This window comes from Melozone crissalis, unplaced genomic scaffold, assembly GCF_028551555.1.
Source record: "Melozone crissalis strain CALT ecotype California unplaced genomic scaffold, PUWL_Pcris_2 ptg000002l_1, whole genome shotgun sequence".
Taxonomy (NCBI): Eukaryota; Metazoa; Chordata; class Aves; order Passeriformes; family Passerellidae; genus Melozone; species Melozone crissalis.
The window spans coordinates 7477570-7499077 of NW_026535780.1; the positions used below are offsets into that span (position 1 = coordinate 7477570).

The 21508-nt window shown below is 41.2% G+C and overlaps 2 protein-coding genes across 6 annotated transcripts in view; both read right to left on the bottom strand.

Annotated features, from left to right (window-relative positions):
- TG (thyroglobulin) overlaps positions 1-10841 on the bottom strand; it is a 148927-nt gene extending 138086 nt beyond the window's left edge. The window contains exons 1-7 of the mRNA XM_054273266.1: positions 10778-10841; positions 9093-9201; positions 8115-8212; positions 7453-7656; positions 7070-7229; positions 2563-2669; positions 1311-1454 (exon numbers count right to left, since the gene is read on the bottom strand). Of these exons, the coding sequence (XP_054129241.1) occupies positions 1311-1454; positions 2563-2669; positions 7070-7229; positions 7453-7656; positions 8115-8212; positions 9093-9201; positions 10778-10841 (886 nt within the window). The remainder of the gene's footprint in view (positions 1-1310; positions 1455-2562; positions 2670-7069; positions 7230-7452; positions 7657-8114; positions 8213-9092; positions 9202-10777) is intronic.
- Positions 10842-15626: 4785 nt separating this feature from the next.
- PHF20L1 (PHD finger protein 20 like 1) overlaps positions 15627-21508 on the bottom strand; it is a 56758-nt gene continuing 50876 nt past the window's right edge. For all 5 annotated transcript variants that reach the window (XM_054270040.1, XM_054270009.1, XM_054270032.1 and 2 more), the window contains one exon: positions 15627-21049. In XM_054270040.1, coding sequence (XP_054126015.1) covers positions 20907-21049 — 143 coding nt within the window. In that variant the 3' untranslated portion in view covers positions 15627-20906. The remainder of the gene's footprint in view (positions 21050-21508) is intronic.

Here is a 21508-nt window from a genome sequence, read left to right on the forward strand (position 1 = left end):
CCCTGCAAACAGATCTGCACCTGACTGTGGAAATTTGGGCTGAGAACTTTTCCATTTCCCTCTGCAGGGATCTGAAGACCCTATTCCTGTCAAACTGGCCTTAAAGGCAAAGAGGGCAAAAATCCAGCAAGTAAATTTTCTGGGGTATGATCTCTCCAATACAAGACTTCACCCTCTGAACAGAAATTTTGCTTGTTTATATTAATCTGCAATCCTACAGCCTAAACATTTCTCACCTTCAAGAAGTTTCCAGCTACACCCAGCTACCTGAGTGAGGCAGCGGGAGCACCATGTCAGAGCAACCTGCTCATCCAGGGGACTCTGACAACTTTCCCAGTTTGAGTGGATTTGGTGAAAGCTTCCTAAGTCACCAGAGCATCCCCCTCGGTGGCTGATGAATGAGGTCACATCTCCATCTTGTGGCTGGTACAGCTTCATCTGTAATGACAGCTGCTGCAGCCCCAGACACAGCCAGAGCTAAGCCAGAACCACTGTGCAGTGCAGAGGGAAGATGCCTTCAAAACTCCCCAGAAGGATCAGCTTGTCCCAAAGCCAGAAAAATTGTGTGACTACACAGCCAAAAGACTGACATTATATCTGCTTCATATTTCTGGTGATGCAACTCCTTAGCAAGAGTCAGAAAGCAATGTCAGAGGAGTTTGGGAATTTGGATGGGAGGATGGAGTATTGCACAGGAGATTCAAACTCTTCTCAGTTTGCATTGGGCTCTGGTCTAGGAGGGAGGAGGTACCTGACCTCCTGTTCTGCAGAGTTCTTTGCCTGTAGGTGGAGAAACTCTCCCCCCACATGCCTGCCCTGACCTAGGGCAGATGCAAAAGTTCAGCCTTGCTGGCCAAGGCTCTACAAACTTTTGTGTGGCCTCCTGGGAATGGAGTGTGTTGTGGTCAGTGTAAAATCCTTCCTGTTTCTGAGTGTACCAACATCAATTACGGAGCATTTTCTTAGGCTTTTAATTTAATAAATCAATAAATCCATCTCCATAATCTCAGAGGAAGAGATATGGAGAGTTCATGGGATTTCAAAGAATGTGATCAGCAGGAATGTGGGAAAGCATTGATCAGAGGACAGGAGCAATCTGCTGGCAAAGAATGCACAGTGCAGAGGATAAAAGCCATCTGCAATTCGGGGACCTTGATTCTTGCATTGCAATTGATTCTTGCATTAGAACTGTGATATTAAATGTTTTTAGAGCAAAAAACTCCTACAACAACTCTCCCCAACAGCAGCTGTCACATAAAAGCTCCAGAACTGCCATCTGATTTACAGGGCATCTCCTGGGTGCTACTTACACCTGAACTTGCCAGAGGTGGCCAGCTGGACCCCCAGGAATCTCCTCTGCAGGATCCGATGGATGCTGCTCTCTGTGAACGTGCGGGCAGGCTCCGGGCCCGAGAACACCGTGTCGTAAACTTCATCCAGCAGCAGCTCCAGGCCTGGGAAAGACAGACTTTTATCACAGGGAGAGCTTTTAAGACAGAAATCATCCTTACCCCAGAAGAGCAAAGCTGGGAGGAAAAATAAATCCAGTTCTCTAAACAAGTCAAATGTGAAGTCGGCATAACTCTGTTAACCCCACATAACCCTAATGCACCACACCCTGCACCCAGTGCTGGGTGCCCAGGCACCACCTTTATTCCTTGACATCTATCAAAACAAGCAGGAGAAACATCCCATACCTGGCTATAGGCTGTGGTTTTGTTAGGTTTAGCCTACAGTACAGAAATTGATGGAATTTTGGAAATAGATATTACTAAAACCAACTACAAGTCGTTCTGGTTGCATATTAAAAACCAAGACATTCAGTAGTTTCTCTGAGTGCACAGATTTTTTGAGAACTTGTTTTTTTTTCTGGGAATTAAATGTTGAAGTTCTTGTCTATCATGTAAATTTCAAGCTATTGTGCTTTGTATTTTTCCCCTTTAAAAAAAAATTGAAAATTAAAACCACCGTATCTAAGGAAGGCCTGGAAATTCTCAACCTCATCATTCCTCCTTGCTGAAAAAAAGAACATTCTTTCTTCTAAAGCATCCCATCAACTATTAACATGCCTAAATCCTGAGGTTATGAGAGAAGAGGATGGCCCTGCCCATTGTAGACAGATTGGACTAGATGTTCTTTAAAGGTCTTTTCCAACCCAAACAATTGTAGATTTTACCTAAGCAAGAAGAAACGAGTTCATTCTTCAGGCCCTTTATATTCCCCTGGATTTGCTAATAGGACATATCATATATGACACAGCTTCCTAGTGTGGGCAGAAAGTGGACATTCAGAAATCCCATTCCACATCCCAAAGAGGACAGGATTAGCTTCCAGGCACCAACTCCACTCATTGCTGACTGAAGTTCTGCTCAAAAGAGTGGGATTTCATTAGTGAGCACCAGCCCTTCCCATGGGCATCACACCTGTCACATTGTTCTCACTCCTTGTAAGAGTGAAATTGAACTTCCAAATGAATCTGAAGACTGACAGTTGTTATTTGTCCTTTCCCTTGGGAATTCAACAACCCCCAGGTCAGAGGATGAGCTGCTGGAAGGCACTCACCTGTGTCTGCCAACTCCCTCCCCAGGCTGTCCACGCAGTAACAATATCCCGAGATCTCTGGGAATGCTTCCCTCACCGAGCTGAGTTTTTGGAAAGCCCTTGGGAGCCTGGAATAAAAAGTAGGGTGCTGTAGAAGAGCCCAGGGAGGCCCATCAACCACAACAAAGAATCAGCTGTTTCCTTCCTGATTTCATAGGAGAAGGATGACTGCAGAGCACAAAGCCAGTACAAAAGCTTTGGTCTCCTTTTGGCAACCAGGCTCTTACAAGATCAGAGTGCTGTTTCAGCAGGATTGCAACTCTCCTAAATGCCATTTTTCTAAGAAAACAGTGGATAATCTCCCTTCAAACAAATTTCTGAGCCCTCCTAAGCACGTACCCAGCATCTAACTCACTTTCAATTCTATTCTCATCTTTGAAAGCCTGTCAAAGAGTGTAAAATAGATGGGCGTTGGCCTAATGTTACTACAACAGCCATTCATTAGCTCCTTCCACAAATCTGCATGAGATGGCAGAATGCCTAAAAAACCAGGTTGCTTCCCTTTCCTTACATGCCACGTACAATTTCTGCACTGAATTAAGTACAAAAGCTGATAAAAGCCTCACTAATATCTTTCATTTTCAAGGCATGGCTCAACAGATTAAGGAGAAGGTGAAAGGGATTTTAATATGAAACAAGAATCACTTTAGCTTCTGGAGATCAAAGAGATGGTTTCCAGTGTAATATTCTAGGAATGACAACAGCCAGATTCCAGCAAAGCAATTATTTAAGAAAGAAACTTAATAGGGTCTAAGTTGTAAAAACCATAATAAAGGTGGTCTTAACTGACAGACATCCTAGGGTTTCTCCAAGCAAAAGATAAGTTTCAAGTTCTAGTGTCAAAGTGCCAAGTTCTAAAACAATCATATTATTTTATGGACACATCCCTTTACCCTGAAATACTATAAAGGTGTGGTGATCCAGCTGCATGTGGCTTATTTGGAAAAACCCAGCAACAAGGAAGTGGGATTTTCTGCTCACCACCTCCAGAGAGTTACACAAATTAGGTTTTTACCAAGATGGCCACTCAGCAATAAGAATATTTGTGGATTAAGCACTGATTAACTGGGGAAAAGCAGTTCACAGCCTCCCTGTGAAACTGTGACCAGGCTCGATTCAGTGCCACACTCCAGCAGCCTCAGGAATGCTCCAGAATGTGCAGCCTGAGAGCAGCAGTGAAATGCTTGTCTGGCTCAGAGCTGGTGCTCAGCTGAGCAGAGCAAGGGTCTTTGCCACCTCCAAGACTTTGCCTGAATTATAGAACATTCTGGGTTGGAAGGAACCTTGAAGACCATCTAATTCCAACCCCCCTGCCATGGGCAGAGGCTGCTTCCACCAAACCAAGCTGCTCAGGGTCCCTTCCAGCCTTGGCCTCCAACACTCCTAAGGATGGGGCATCCACATTTTCTGTAGGCAACCTGTGCCAGTGCCTCAGCACTCACAGGAAAGAATTTCTTCCTCATATCTAAATCTAAACCTACCCTCTTTCAGCCCAAAGCCTTTCCTCTTTGTTCTAACACTACTGTACTTGTTAAAAGTCCTTCTCCACCTCTCTTGTAGCCCCCTTTAGGTGCTGTAAAGTCCCTTGAGAGCCTTCTCTTCTCCAGGGTGGAATCTCAGCCTGTCTTCACAGGAGAGGGGACTCCTGGGAGCTCCACCACCTCCTGTCAGGAGAGATGAAGATGTTTCTGCTTCCACAGGACATCAAAGCACAGCCTTGGGAATGCCCAAAGCAACAGCAGCTCTGTCAGAGGAAGGGGCTGTAACCTCAGGGTTGTCCCAGCAGTGCTCCTGTCCTGCCTCAGAATTTGTACATCCCTCTGCAGTGCTGCTTTGCTCTGGCACCCACATCTACAAATTAAAAGTCCACTGACTCCCTCCACTTTAGATTTTCAAAACCTGCTGACACTTGGCATGCTGATAGAGATCAAAATGTCATACTTCAGGGCACAGAGGGACTTCTGTCAGCATGAAAACAACACAATTTAAGGTATAAACACATAAATAGCATACACCTATAGTGTTCAATGTGAACATGGGCATAAACAGCTGGGGTATTTTAACACCTCTCAGCTGCCCTGGATTATCATGCACTGTCCACCGCCCAGTCAGAAATAAGATCATTTTCTGTACTGCTCATGTCCTTGGAGCTCATCAGCTCAGCATCTCAACCTCTGAGTGACACAGGATTCAATGAAAAAACTTTGCATCCTGATTTTTTTCATTTTCAACATTTAAAAGTCACACATACTGCTTTATATAGGGCAGATGTGTAGTCACATCTTGTCATTCTGGTTATTTTTGTTCCAAGTTGAGAGTAAAACTCAATAAATTACAAACAGATATAAATTAGGCCCACACAAACAAGAGGGCAAAATTTTTCTCACCTTATGTGGAAAACCCAATTCTTACCACATTTTTTATTTTCTCAGACTCTTTAACCACAGCCATCAAGATGAGTAGCATTAACACAGAATTCCTCATATTTCAGAGCCAGTCCAAACCAACTGTGATAATATTTAACTTATGGATAAATTTCTAGTGTTTCTATATTTTTCAACAAGAATGCTCACACTTAAAAATACAGGGAAATAAATAAATGTGAAGTTGTTGGCCTTCAAAATTTAAGTCTCTGCTCTTGGCTTCCAGCAAAGACAACTCATTATTGATTGTAGCAAGAAAGTAAATAAAAATCTTCCTTGACTTTTGATTTTTTTATAATTCCCATCAATCTGCTACAGGGTGTTCTATATGGCTGCCTATCCAGGGAGGACCTGGACCCAGTCCATGCAGAAAAGGCAACAGGAGCCAAGCCCTCCAGGTGAGGCAGGAAATTTGGGCTCACCTTTCTTTGTGGAAGTGTTCTATTTGGGAAAAGTATCAGCTCTAAACTTTTGAATTTTGCCATTTGTGTGTTTGGGAGAGGTGGTTTAACATACTGGCTTATTCTGGAATATTTATGAAGGTCTAGGGAAACTGTTTGGAAAAAGAGGTAGGATGATATGTCTACATTTTAAAAATCAGTGTATGAAACCGAAGAAAGTTTCTCCACTGGTTCCATATAAACATAAAATATGGGTTAAAATCCCTGTTCAGCTACAGCCCTTTGCTGTGGAACTCATCCCTTCAATTACACATTCTGCCCTGGTTTGGGGAAGGAATAATAACATTTCAGGCAGGAGTAGTGTGAAAATAAATATATTAATGACCTGAAATACCCAGATATGATGGCAGTAGGTAAAGCCAATGCCATAATTAGAAGGTAGACAGCTGGGACTGAAATGATCCTGCTGTGATTAATTACATTACACGGACAGAAAATAAATCCAATCTTGCAGGTCTTTGCAAGCAAATCTCCCAGTGGGAGGAAAAAAAATGTCAATTTAAAGCATTGATTTCTCCACTGCAGTTGCTTTTTAGCATTTCAACACCAACAAACAAAAGAGCCATATTATTTTGCTCTCACCAAAATAATCTCTCCTGAAGCTCTGACAAATTTGCACTGTGCATTCAGACCTGTCTTTCAGTTTTACTTAAATTTTAAAAAAAGAAACCCCTCCACACAGCAAAGCTGACATTTACAATAAAACACCTTTGCTGCTACAGAGCCAAGTCACACTGAGATGTTATGTTTAGTGCTCTGCCCTCCACCAGGGAAACTGGTGCTGACTGAGGAGCCAAGTCAGTGGCACTTCACGAGACACTGAAAGGTTTCTCTGGAGAGTCTGAACATCTCTGAACAACCAAAACAAACTCCTCTCCCATCAGCTCCCCTTGCCCATCCCTGTGTCTCCATCACAGTGTTAGTTCCCAGCTCCTCCACAGGACAGGGAGCTTCCCACTCCCATAGACAAGGATTTGATCAGAAGCGTTCCCCAACCCTCTGCAAGCACCTGAAGCCTGCTGTGCACCAGCACAGCTGTTCATCATTTTCATCACTTGCTGTTTCACCCATGTGAGCAGCCCTGGCACTGCCTAATATTTAGACAGGTAAGAGGTTCTCATCATCAGATGGAACATCATCTTTGCATGTTATCACTTGTCCACCTGCTCTCATCTCTCATATGGAATTGTCTTTCCTACCTCATATATACATCCAAATTCCTCTGCTCCTTCTACATTTATCTCCTTTGTTGCTGTCTGCCTGTCTCAAAAGCAGCCCTGGCTATTTCCAACTACAGATCACAATGTGGTATCCAGTGCTGTGTGAGGACACACCAATTAGACTGCAGGGATGGAATATATATATATATATATATATATATATATATATTTTAATCAGCAGCTTTAAGTCAGAAGAAAAGAAGAAAAAGGTTCTTTCACTTGGTCCATTCTTTAACAGAAAACATCATAATGTGCAGTTACAGAATAAGGGCTCCATGTAGCAAAAATCACAAAAAAGCAGTCAGATGGTGCCTTGAAGGGGTACGCAGGATTGCATTCTTGGTTCAGAAGCCTGAGCTCTTACCTGTTGTAACTATGAACAAGATCAAAAACACTCATGTCTGTTGTGTTGACAAACTTGCACTGGACAGGCAGAAACTCTCCATCTGCTGAGCACTGTGGTGGGCTCTTCTCCCCAAATCCGTGCAGGATGCGACGGTCTCGGATCTCACAGTTCCCTGGACCTAATGAGGAAGAGAGGGAATGTTTATTTGTGTATTAATTTCCCCCAAACAGCTGAATGGTCACCCTGTTGTTTAAAAGGGGGTTACATTGAGCAGGGACACTGAGGTGCATCATCTTGTTTTTATGAAGAGCAGGGAGTTGGACTCAATAATCTTATTGTTCCCTATTCACACCAAACCTTTCAAACCCACAAACCCCATCATTTTGCTGAATATCGCTTACATCGTGCTGGCGTTCCTCTTTGCCTGGTGCCATAAATCTCCATTCCCTCTGGATCTACACACCAGCACTGTCCCAGCTCTGTGTCACACTGCACCTGGTCGAAAGCCCCTGAGTCCAGGCACTGGGGGATGTAGGAGATGCTGCTGCCATTGATGTATCGGCTCACCAAGATCCTCTGCTTTTGCAGCTGGCAAAAGGACAAGCCTGTGGTACCAGAGAGGGGCACTGTTAGAGGAAGGTTCTTGTTGGGCACTGAGTCTTTTATGGAGGCAACATCTGAGTTTTCTCAGAATTGCAAGTTCTAAGTCTGCCACCCAGGTGGCATGAGGGCATTGATGGACTTGAGGTTATGAAAATGGGTATAGAGAAGTCCACCACAGATGGGGTTGAAGCTCTCCAACTCAAAAGCAATTACACTAAATCAATCTTTCATTCACAATTTGTCTTACTGGGACCTTCATAAATACAGACATTGAGGTGTATCAGATTTCCATGACAAGCCTTGAAGAAACTCCAGAACTTCCAATAGAAGACCTAGCAAATTACCATAAACTAGAGTCCATTGAAGTCTGTGGCTAGCCTTTTCTTGATTTCAGCAATTCAAATGCAGATTTAAATGGTTCTTTACCCAATCCAAGCAAAGACAGAAACTTTTTACTTACAAGATATGGGATATCCATTCTGTTTGCTGCCAGGAACCTCAACACCATTCTCATCTACACACCAACAGGAAAGACCATTCCTAGTGCACTGGACTGTCCTGAAGAAGATCACAAGTAACATTTTATTTTGTGTGTGCAGAATCCTCAGTCAGTACCAGACATGAAAAAAAAAAAAAATGAACAAACCATAAAGTAAGGCAAACCACATCAAATGCTTCAAAACCACAAACAATGAAACTGGCAAGAGCTGCATTTCTGGTGACTGATCAGTGGGAACTCTTAATTCCAGTAATTCTCTGAACTCCTCAGGAATTGCAGATACATGAATTGAAGTCATTGAGGAAGCAAGCAAATTGTACAGAACCCTAATTGTCATTATCTGAAATTCACCAAACACTTTGAGACAGTTTCAAAGTCAAATCTAGAATGATCACAGCTACCACCAGTGCCAAAATAAAGATAATAGTAGAGAAATTAGAATCTGTACTCAGCCTCAGTTTTAACTTGTTAGCTTCTTGCACCTTCAAGCAACATGCTGCTCGCTAAATCACTGTTCTCTGTGTGCTTTTTAGGTCCTTCACTGCCTTTAGAAGGAAACCTGACTGTGCCACTGACCATGGTGGATAAGTTCTCAGTCACTTGGCTGAGTTGTGCCAGCTGGCGCACACATTCACCCATGAGCATGTGTAGGAAGACAGCAAACTGCATCACATTGTAAACTGACCACAAAAGTATTTGCAAACAATGATGCCAAAATCAGCCTGTTAATATTAGATAGACATCTTTACTCAGAGATTATTTCCCATAACAAGGAACTCATTTGGGAGAGGCTGGATCTGCAACATGCCTCAGTGAAGTCTCCTGCACCACTCATCCTCCAGTCCACTGTTGCAGTGGCTCTTCCAGACAGGCTAAAACTCTCGTTAGCAATGAAAGGTCACCTCATATGGCAGCACATTAATAGCAGGGATGAATTACCTGAACTGGCCATCCTCTGAGCACTGAGGAACGTAGGCTTCTCCTGCTGAAAAAGCCTGTTCCCTCTGAAGCTCACATGGACGCAAGGGCTGGGAGTCAGTCTGGTACTCTGAAAACAGCAAGGAGATAAACACCTAAGGGTGGTCTCACCACAAACCCACTCTTACCAAACCCCTGATAGTGCCAGTGCTGCAGGGGAGCAGGTTCAGGGCTCCTCCATGGCTGTTTTCCCATTGCTCCCATGTGTATTTCCATGTGAGACAGCACAGGGAGGTACTGAACAAACCACTGCTCTGCCAGCTGCAGCATGAGCACATGGTGGAGCTGACCATGAAACCCTTTGCCAGGCCTGTGTTTAGTTAGTCTCAGCTCTGTTCTGCACTGGCCTGGCTATAATTTTTTGGAACTTGAGGTTCTTTACTTATTTGTGTCCATGACCACAAAAGAGCCCTTTGCATAACCACACACACCACTATTAAATTTTCTGAGTAATTATCCTTTACTGAAGCTAAGTCACTCATAATTTCACCAAAAGGAGAGGTATTTCTTCTTAATCTCATAAAAGATTAAAAAAAAAATCAATTTCTAGCGCAACATCAGACTTCATAATAGGAGCACTCTCAATTTTCAATGGGACAAATGATCAACTACTGAATCCACCTAGCAAATTTTCAATGCATTCAAAGCTGCACTAGCTGCTATTTAAGATGTAGAATGTAGAATGATGAAATTCAATACGGTTTTTTTTGCAGAGCAGATTAGTTGATCTGACACTTTCCACACCCTTTAAAAACTGATGAATGTCATGCTCTTAATACCACAGATTAGTTTATAAAAATACAGCAAACAAACCCACAGCAATTTAGTCCAAATGTTTGCTTAAGCCAGTATTTGGTCTGAGCATGATCATACACTGTAGTGCAAATTCATCACAAGTATCCTGAATGCTTTTCAGCCTGAAATAATTTGCAACTCACGGAACTTCTGCAGCTGCAGACTGTTCCTGTGCTTCTAATGCTTCTCAATCACATCTGTTTCTTGAGTTTTTACAGTGTCCCCTTAAAACCATGTGAAAATTTTCATGAGATTGCAAAATTTCAGGTGATCTCATCTATAGACAATGTCACATAGGCAAAGCTCCCCCTTTTCACCTCAAACATCAGCTGCTCTGGGATGCGTGGAGATCCCTTTGTACAGTGCTAGAGAGGGTCTACCAAGACATCTGAGTTAAATGACTAATTAATTCAGTGATTCAAATCACTGGTTGTGCAGGGCTATCAAACTCAGGCCAAAGAACTGGGGGCAGAACTCAGACTATTCAATATCTTTAGGTTCAAGCCTAAATTAGACAATGGCACCAACAAGTAGAAGATATGATTGAGGAACTTCACAGTCCTGCAGCAGCACCTTTTCTTACCCTGTTCATTCTCTAGCCCTTGAGAAAACAGTTTTTTCCCACCTAAAATTCAGGTGTGCAAACTCAGGTAAGCCTAAACACTTAAAGATCCTGATAGTTTAGTATTCAACCAGGAGCCCAGCCTTAGTTTGTACAGCACACAAGAACTTGCTAAATTTTCAGAGTGCAAGATTCAAGACCATTATATATTTCATCAGGACAACACGCAAAGCAGCACAAAGATAGTCACCCTTGGACACAGGCAGAGGAGAAGGACAAGTGTACTTACCAAATATATTGGCTGTTGCTATGCTAATAAAACAAAAGAGGGTGCAAAATGGGAAGGAGCCCATCTTGCAATGGGGGAGCCCCATCCCCTTCTGTCCTGAGGCAGCTCTGTGCACCCCACAGAGCCTTTGCTGCCCTTTTATAGCACCCATCATGGGGATGGGCTCACTTCAGTGCTGCTGGCTGGGCACAGAATTGGGTGAGTGACGCACACGAGGCTTCTGAGCAAACCCAAGAGGGCCCTTGAGCTGGAGCTGCCCTCCCTCAGGCCCCTCTCATCCCCGCTCCAGGGAGCACAGCTGAGACAAGGGGCTGCAGGCACAGCGGGTGGCAGGGCCTCAGTCATTCCAACAAGTAAATTGGGGATATTGGAGTGACCCTGGGCAGAGTCCTGACCCTCACCTGCCCCAGGGTGCAGCCAGGCTCTGTGCTCCCTAGGGAATTGCACATTTTTGTATTCCCAGAGAGCTGAGCCTGCTGAGGGACAGACCAAAGTGAGATCTCTGGGTGCTGCACATTAGGAGTGAATATAACTCATAATGTGGTTTTTTACTAAGTGAAAAACAGGATGGATGCACTCACTGGCTAAAGTGAATTAAGGATCAGAGTCAATCACATTCTATCTTTTGTTGTCACTCCCACTTGCACCATGCACTTTAACACAGCCTGACAGGCACAGCTTCACTCCTTGGGCTTCATCCTCCAGCTGTAAGATCAGTATGACCATGAAGCTTCTTAAGTTAAGCTTTTTGGTACTAATTACATGCAAGATCCTCAACATAAAACATATGAGAAATATTTCCTTGGTTCCAGAATTTCATTTGTTAATTCGCCACCTCTTGTAACTGTGAGTCAGCATTTACTTGCACCAGGAATTATGAGTACTCACCCTCACTTGTAACAAATGTGGTTGGATAAATAAGCCCCAAAACATTACTTAAATAATAACAGCACATATTTGAAGCTGGATTTAACTTGATTTCAAGAAAAAGTGAGAGCAGCATTCCTGTTTGTGATTCATGGGTACTAGACAGCCTAGAAACAACTCCTCTGATACTCTCCCACAGACACAGATCATGACAGCAGTGATCCAAGCATCCTTCTGTGCTGGCTGTAGACCACTGCCATGCCACAGTGTCTGATGGATATGGTAAATATGATCTCCAAGAGCAGCACAAGCTTGCTTTAGCATGACTAGGCTTTTAAAAATAAGTGGGACTGTATTAAGTCTAGAATAGGTTGCTTGAACATAAATTCCAAAGTCAACTGTCTACAGAAAGATCAAGGGAAAAAATGATGAACATGTCCAGCATAGATGACAGACCAAAAAAAGGCAACACTTAGAGGCATAAAGATGACAAATTCTGTAAGAATTTGTAAGAGTCCTGATCAAGTGGGCACAGAAAGAAACTGAATTTATGGATTAGTACAGCATTTGTAGGGAAACGTGCATGAAGAGCGAAAGAATCAGACTAAATAACCACTATTAACACCAGCATGGCTAAATCAGGAAAGAAGAAAAGTTTGACCACAACATAAATTTCTGACCCAAGGGAGCTTCAAGAGCCTCAGGTCTGTGAGCCCCACAGAGTGGGGCAGACACAGGAGAGCAGCAAGAGAGAGCCCAGCCCAGTGCCACAGTCAGGCTCTGCAGGGGCAGCAGCTCCGTGCTGGCAGTCCTGTGATGTGTCCAAGCCACTGAAACATCTCCAGAGTGTGTTGGGGTCTCTGTGTGATACTGATTTAGCCCAGTTTTCTAAAGCTGTTAGAAAAGTGTCACTCAGGTTCCTTGCACAGCAAATGGGGAAAGGAGCTTATTAAGGTCACTACTCACTTTCCTTCTTTATTCTTTGCTATAAAAGACTGATAATGGTGGAGGGCAGACAGGAAAGCACAAAGTATCAAAGGACTATTATTATCAGAAAGAAACACAAACTCACAATATCTATGCATTGCTGATTCCCAAGATGATGTTTATTTCCTTTAGAAACACTCAAAAAACAACCTATTAACTACTCAAGCTGGGAAGAACAGCCAAGTCTTAAAAGTCTCTTAAAAAACTAAATGAGAAAAGGAATTTTGGCAATTGGCATCACTCAAACCACTTCTAGATGTGCGTCAAACCAAGGTGGGCATCTTGGTACATGAACCTTCAAGCGGATACAAGAGCCCATGGATTAAAATGGAAAAAAAAAAGTTGTTTACAAAGCAATGTGTGGAATTCACATTCATCAGAGAAAAAGAGGCCCTTGTCTATCTATGGCTGATCAAATACAAAGCAAGAAAAGCCTTGCATAACCTTCAGTGAAAGGACAATGGTATTGACCTCTATTTTTAGCACCTGAGAAAAGATGGAGTAACATCTTAAATTAGCTCACCAATGAAGAGCAGAAAAGAAATGGAAAAGGTCCCTGTGGCCAATATGGCCTTCAACTATCATGTCTTCAAAATCATTGCTCTAGTGCTGGAAATGAGGGGTTTGTTTTGTTGAACCTACTGGCAAAAGCTACTCAATCTATACTACAAACTAAACTGGTGGGGCAAAGATAAAGGTCAGTAGGATGAGACACTGAAATCACAAACCTCAAAGAAGAAAAAGACATTTATTCATTGTTCCAGTTTTGCATACACTTTCTTAGCAGAAGAGACAGTTTGTGCAACTGCAATTTCACATAATGAAAGGCCCAGGGATAAAAGATTCATGTATATGAATACACAGACATCTGTACTCACAGAAAAGTTACTCTTACCCCAATCAAATTTGAGCCTGAAAAGTCAACCTCAGTTTAAAAAAAGAACCAGAAGGAGCTTCCCAAAGGAGGCAGCAAATTGAAAGCAAAAGTGTTAAGAAAACATTGTGAAATTATGCTTATATCAACCAATTCAATAATTTCAAAGAATAATTTTTTCATCTGTGTTAAATAAAGCACCAATGTTGGACAATTATCTCACACATTTTAAGAAAGCTACATTAAAAAAGGTTAACACCATTTGTTACACTTAGAGAACTAAAGAGCACATTTCTTTCCAAGACCTTGTGAAGCACTAATCTGTATCATCATTGATTAAGACCTCATGTGATGCAAAATTAAAAGACTACAAGATGACAGCCCCAGGAAATGCACTTTTCAGTGTATTCACTTTATATGTGATATATTCTTCAAATTTAAAGAACAATAGGGAAGTTTCAGTCATTCCCATGCTAAACTTGGCTAGATCAGAAAAGTGGGCACAGGACTTGTCAAATCTTAAATTATAACTTACCATTTGGACAATTGCCTTTGGTGACAGAACCTAAAGAAGCCCATGTAAGAATATTTGAATTTGCATTTGTCCCTGCAGGAATTGACCATTTCTAGGACAAATAAAATGCTTTTTTTTCCTTACTTATTTAATGAAAATAACAGTTTTCCTCTATCCAATAATACCACAGTGATTCCAGGTAGAAAAATAGGTATTTTATTCTCTCAACACCAGGAATGCAGATTGGTTTGAAACCCCAAGTAGGAGCCAGGTCTGCAACCACAGTGACACACAGGATTTGCAACTTGAATCAATTCAGTATTTGACAAAAAAAAAAAGCTGAAAAGCTGAGGCAGTGAGAAAAGTCCCCACCAGTCACAGAAGGACAGCAACAGGGTGCCAAACGCTTGGTGTTGGTGGGACAAAACTGCTTTGGGTCTTTTCAATAATGCAATATCTAATCTTCTCTGAACTGAAGGCAACGGTGTAGAGCCAGTGGAGTCAGAAAGGAAGTTCAAGGACAAACACAGCTCCTGCCACACAACAAAGCTATGAATTCCACAAGCCACCAATGAAAAATATGGATTAAACTTGAGGAACTCATCTCTGTCAAGTGACCGATAAAACTAATGGACTAAAAAATTAATTTTGGTAAAGGAACCCTGTTTGCCAGAAGTGAAAGACATATTCAGGAAAAAGGCAATTTGCACAGATATTCCATGATATGTTTGTACAGATCTGATATCCTCTTTCTACTGCAGACAAGACTCTGGGCTGGCCAGATGTTTGGTCTGACTCAGAAAAACTTCTTCAGAAAGTCTGCTAATTCAAAAAAGTGTTTCTGTATGTTGCTCCAAGCCTGAATCTGGTCTTGTATCTTGTTTGAGAGCCTGCTTTCAGACTGTCCCTTCAACAATGATTAAAATGTTTCAGAATTAAAATTTTTAAGTTCATGATTTATTATCGTATCTGCTTTTTCTGTGAATGAAAATTTTTTTTCTATGTCAGTAACTTACTGAGATTCTGCCCAATTTAATTCACCTGCCGCTTATCCTATGTGCCCTTGTCCACAGGATGTCTAAGAGAAGAACTTGCTCAGCATTGTTGGCTCATTTGTTTTCTACCACAGTAATGTCTTGAACAACTTGTGGATGATATTAAAATAAATTACTAGAAGCAAATTAAAGTTCCTTTGTAAAGATATTGTACAAAGGCACATGTCTGCCCACAAGAAGAGATGCCATCACTGTGAATACATTGTTGAAAGACATTGACTGTAAAGAATAAAGTGCATTGCAAAACTCAGCCCCTGAAATTGTTAAAATATCAAAAGAGTCCAAGAACAGAAATATCTTCTAATTACTTTGCCATATGCATTAAGTAATTCAGTACTGTGAATAATTTACTGATTGTATCATTTGCCTACAGGCTAAAATACAACTAAAGATTCCCTCAAGCCTTGTAATGTAGAAAGGTATCAATGGCTACATATAACCTGAGGACTACAGGCTAAACATGCAACTGAAGGTTCCCTAATGCTTTAAAACACATGCAAACAATCACTAGCTCACCAGAAGAGAAGTCCATGGAAAGGGAGCCCAGGCATGTAACAATCTCAACAGACCTTTATTGTGAGTATTAGAATGCAGTCAACATTATTGCTATTATAAAAAACAAATCACAGAAGGAAGTATTTTGCTTCTCTCACAGAAGATTTAATCATAGTGCAGTGCTGCCTCTCTCAGAGTCTTTAGTGACAATACACTGATGCACGTGGCTACAGCTGAACACAGGAGGCTTGGCCAGTTTTCAGGAAAGGAAGACAGCTGTTTGAAGCAAACGGCAATTGAACCAGCTTTAGTTATCCCACCCACAGAGTAAGGGAAGGGAACTTTTGTCCTGAATGATTTTTCATGCTAGTTCATTTTCTCCATGTGGTCTCCAATTTTTCATTTGGGTTGTTCAGGCTGGTGCAGAATGGCTGCCAAATGCACAGTCTGCACTCGGTGCAGTGTATTTTCACCATCGTTACATGCTCTGTATTTGTTTTCCATATACAAACAGATATACACATAGTGTATAAAATTTATTGCTAAAGACAGACCCCCACACCCAGTGCCCAGGACATAACAAAGTATAACAGAAACCATTACTGAAGCATTTCAAACAGCCTCTGCAAAATCCTCACCTAAAGCCATATGCAATCAGTACAACTGAAAAAAATTGTGAGCTAATAAAATGTGAGAATAGCAATGGGTATTTCAAAAGTGATTAAGCCTCTGACTTTAATAAGCACTCCTAAATTAAGGTGCATATACTGAAACATTTTTAAGCAGTAGAGCAAAAACCTACAGTTCCAGTGTTCTAAACAATCCTGCTTGCAAATGAATGGCATCATTGCACACACCCCCTTTACACACCAGCACCTCCTCAGAGCTACTAACAGGGCAAAGGCAGCTGGGACAGCCTGACTGCTCTTTCGGCAGAGTCCTGCCCATCCTCCACTTGCTGATTTTTACACCAAGCTCCAGTTCAGTTCAGGATCTGTTTTGTGCCTTTAGAGTTCCAGTGAAGAAAAATGGTTACAGCTTCCCTTTAAATACACAGGAAAAATAGTGTGGTTTACAACATCAAATACTTTTATAATTTGACTGTAATGTTTGAATGACTCCTTTGCATCCCAACCCTCGGTTTGGTAAGGAGTGCTGGAGCCCAGCAGTGCCAGAGGGGTTTTGCTGTTATATTAATTCAAGTCTAGTTAAGTTAGAAGCCAGATGGGAGTAGAGGAAGGTCACCAATTGCACAAGACAGAAGAGGCTTACTTAAGAAAGGCATCAAAAACACCTGGAGATTTTGATTATAGTGCACACACCCCAACTGTACACAAGTCCCAGGGTGCTCTGGAGGCTGTGGACAGAAGAGCCAAAGAGGCCTTTCCCCATGACTGCTTCCCACAGCAGCCAGGAAGAACTGGCCATGAGAACAAAGGAGTGACACCCTCCAGGCACCTCAGAAGCCAGAGTGCAGAAAGCTGAAGAATGAAAGGACAAAAAGATGCAAGCTGCAGAATGAACAGATGAGCACATGTAGAAGCTCAGAGATAAAATTAAGAGAGACAGGTGGCTGTCAGCCATACAAGATTACTGCACCCATGGAAGAACAGCTTCAATTCTTTGCCACCCAGCAGATACAGGAAATCTATCAGAAAATTGCAACCCATCTTTTTTGTCTATTTGAGAGAAAATGACAGGCTTCTACCACTGTAAACCACTCCACAGCTGAACAAAGATCTATGCATCTAAGGCCAGAATATCCAAAACATGGGCACTATGCAACCTACAGCTACCCAGGGAAAGGGTTAACAGGAAGCATATTCCAACCCATTCCCTGCAATATGACCTGAAGTACATCCATTTTGTAACCAATGGCAGCCCCATCATGTCATACCAGATCACAGCACCCACACCACATCACATTTATGACTACAGGACTGCTCTCCTGCCATCACTGCAACTGAAACACAATTCCTGATGTAGATGCCTCTGGTATGGTCACAAGTAGGAGCAGGCTTTGAAATGAAATCACCCTGATACCTCCATTAAAAAAACAAACAGGCAAACTCCTAACTAAACCTCAGACAAAAAGCTGGGCATTCAAAGGCTCCACAAGTTTGCCATTTAGCTCTTAAAATCACAAGAGGCTTCTGTAAAATGGCATTTCCCTTTTGTCTATTACTATTTAAAACTCCTATTCGGTAACAGAAGGCTTCAAATTTAAACATTTTGCCTTTCTGAGCACAAGTATCAAACAGTCTTTACATTGCCATCTTTTTCCTCAGAGAGGGTCTGTCCCCTTCATCCAAACAATGCAGTCACAATTCACACCCCAATAAATGATGTTGCAAATAGACTGAGTGTACATCCCTGGCTTCTTTAGAGAGGAAGCAGGAAGACAGATGGAAAAATATGCCTACAGGAATAAGATTCTCTTGATAAGGCCAGCTAGGAAGAAATACTGGTAAGAGCCAGATCATACTGGGGTTGACTGGTACATGAGCAAAGCAATCAACTGTAGGCTACATTCTGTGCAAAACACAGCATTTTTATGGCACTTGACTTGTGTTTAAAAGAAAAACCTCAAAAGCATCCCAAACCTTTGAATACTTGAGAAACTGGGGTCAGAAACTAATGTCCACATGTTACATACAGACCAGCACCACAACTTGAGAAAGCAAATTGAGACAAGTTTGTGAAACATTGGAGCAGGATACGATGTATCATACATAGCACGCCCACAGGGACACTGAGATTGTATTTCTTAGACGATATGAATGATTGCAGGAGAGTTTTTATAATACACGACTACACAATGAACATAAAAAAATACTGAACAGATTGTTTTTGTAAGCACAGTCCATCCTGAACAAGGCAGGATCTTGAGGGGTAAAATTACATATTTGTGTAAATTAAGAGGCCATTACACATACAAACAGAAGACACATTAAAGCTGCAAGGGCAACTTCAACTTTGACCTTAGGATTTCCTTTTCAGGATACCATTCCTCCATCTCTGTAGTAAGAATAAAACCTCTGTCCTCCCCCCTGAACTTTCCAAGTCCACCTCCACCTTCAGTAACATTTACAATTATATTACATCACACATATGCACACACATTGCATAATATTGCTACAGTGTATGCTGTATAAATTCTGTAAATACACTCCACTTTGTTTCAAAGTAATTCATCTGGATTTACACTTCTCTTATACAGTACACACAGTACCACATTCAAGGATATGCAGCAAGTGAATAGTCTATAAAAATGTCTCACATATCCAAAAGCAAGTAGGTCACTCAACTATTCTTGTTTGAAGCAGTTATTTAAGCATCATCTATATAACACAGAGTATTTATAAACAGTTGCTATAAAATATCAACAACTCCACAGCTCTAATGTTCTTTCTGCATAATGGAGTTGCCAACCATTCCATAATTCCATGTTTTCATGCATCTCTGTGATGTCTCCTACAAGCTTGATGTGGGAAGACTTTTTAAGTAGCAACCACTGTAACAGGGGTTTACATTTTGCTTTGGCCATCAAGAGTGATAACTCACTTCAGCTATGACAGACAGAGAGGAAAGGTCAGGGTAGGTTTACTTTAGCAATGAACCAGCCACGCTGCTCTCTTTCTCAATAATGGTTTTATCATGAAAGTTCAATGCACTGGTTGCAAAGTCTTTCCCAGATAATCCATCTTTGGCACATTTTTCAGTATGCATCCTTAAAAGGCATTCCAAGATTTTTGATGGTCTGTACATAATAACAATCACTTCTTTTTTAAATTTGTATGTAGATCAGGAAGAAAAGTGGAAAATGTAGAGTATGCAGAATAGTTTTAATAAACAGTTTTACATACAGTACCTTACATATAGAACAGTGTGTTTGCAAATTTAAATAATTTTTGAATGTACAGTGGCTTGTACTCTTATCAAAAGGTAAATTCAAGTTTACTGTCTATCGGTTCTAAAATGCATTTATACAGATAACTAGAACTGATAAACAGACATGAGGCATAAAATGTTCAAGTATCTTAATGTCCTCAGTTAAATAGCCTCCTTTTAACAGTCATATTTTACAAATTTCAAAACCTGTACATACATTATTTTCAATTTTAGAAACTGCTTGTTAAAAGGTAATATGAACCACCAGTTCTTGTAGTTTATAGTAATAAAACTAGACATGTGTAGGTAGAAATGTGCATGGCATGTATATATGTACACATAGCTATGCACATATACATACACACACAGACACAGATGTAGCACTGGGTACAGCGGCAACTTATCAGCACAGGAAAAGTCCTGGGCTCAAAATCCAGCAAGAGCTAATAGAGCAAGGAGGTTGCCTTTGGTTTCATGACATTTCATTCACTGAAGCTGAAAAATTTTGTAAAAACAGCTTGGATAAGGTATCTTGTGATTTTTGCCTCTAATGGTTCAGAATTTCCACAGCCACAGACAGTTTTGCTGCTCTTGTCATTCTTCATCCCCACTGAGGATGGTGAAGTTTTCAGAGGGCCAACATCAGAACAGAGCTACCCAGGACAAAAATTGTACCTTGATTCCTGAACACTGCTATAGAACATAAAAAAATATAAAGTAGATACAATTTTGGATGGACTGCTGGCACCGAGTTGGACTTTGGAAAAAACCTTCGCCTAAGTCATAATTAAACTCTCATCCCAGTGATTTTAATATTATTTGGCACATCTGACCACTATTTCCCACTTCTGTTTTAAAGGAGCCTAGAGGTGCTGTTCTAGGGATTTCTATTTAAAAAAATACCTTAAAAGGGAGACCATGACAAGTAATTTTTTTCAAAAATCAAAGCTAATAGGTTTGTTTTCCTGAACACTCGTAAGAGAAAGAAATAATCTAAAAACCTTCCTTGTAGAGAAGATACAGCTCTCTCTGTATCTATCTTTCACTAGCAAGATAAGAGGATTGCATTTTTAGTCAGCTGAATTCTGCTAATTTAGAAATGCTTGCCAAGGGATTCAAAATAGTAGCACTGCTCTTCGAAGAGTTTTTGTTTGTTGAATTTTCTTGTATCTGGGGATTTATTGTTCAACATGTTAAAATCCTGAGAAATTGACATTTCTAAGTATATTACATATAATTTTGAAGCCCAGACATTGAATATTCATATTTTCAGTAAAACAGATTCCTGACTCTAAACTTCCTCTCCTCTTTCTAAAGCTTCAGCCTATTAATGTAATCAGCAAAGAACCAGATAAATGCTCAGCTTTTTGCTGTCTTCCTGTCAGTCTTGTGGCTAATAAAATTCATTGTAAAGAACCTATTTTTACTTCTATATTCTTCCTTTTGTCATACAGAGCAAAGTGTTGCTATTTGCTGTACTTTTCCCATGTCGATCAAGAGCTGTTTGATGCGTCGCTTGAGCTGAGGCAATCTGGCCAGAGGATCTGGTGGTTCCAGTTCTCCAGTGAAATCAAGCCAGCTTTCTAAAACTACAGAAGGGAAAGGAAGAAGTTGATTAGAGTAACTCTTTGAGAAACAGTTTGCATAAAAATTAAACTTTTCTTTCTTGCTTTGTCTTTCAAAAAAAGGGAAAATACACTGAGGCTGTGAATTTTATTTAACAGATGAAATTTTGTTAGGGAAACACCAACTAATCCCACATTTCTTTCTCTTGAGCAATCTAAACTCCTAATTTGATTGTTGCTGTAAGAAGGTATGTGGGAGTAAATTTTACCCTTGGTTCACAATTTACCCTCTCCACACATAAAGGCACCTTCAGTTCATGGTCTACTCTGACAGTTCTGAAACAGAAAATGCAACCCTTAAACACAAGGTTTGCTTCTGCCACTTTAACAGGCTCCAGTGGACAAGGTCCAGATTACAGAATGGTTTTCCAATTTTCAACAAATGTTTTCAAGGAATTTCTCTGCTTGTAGAAACAGAGAAGG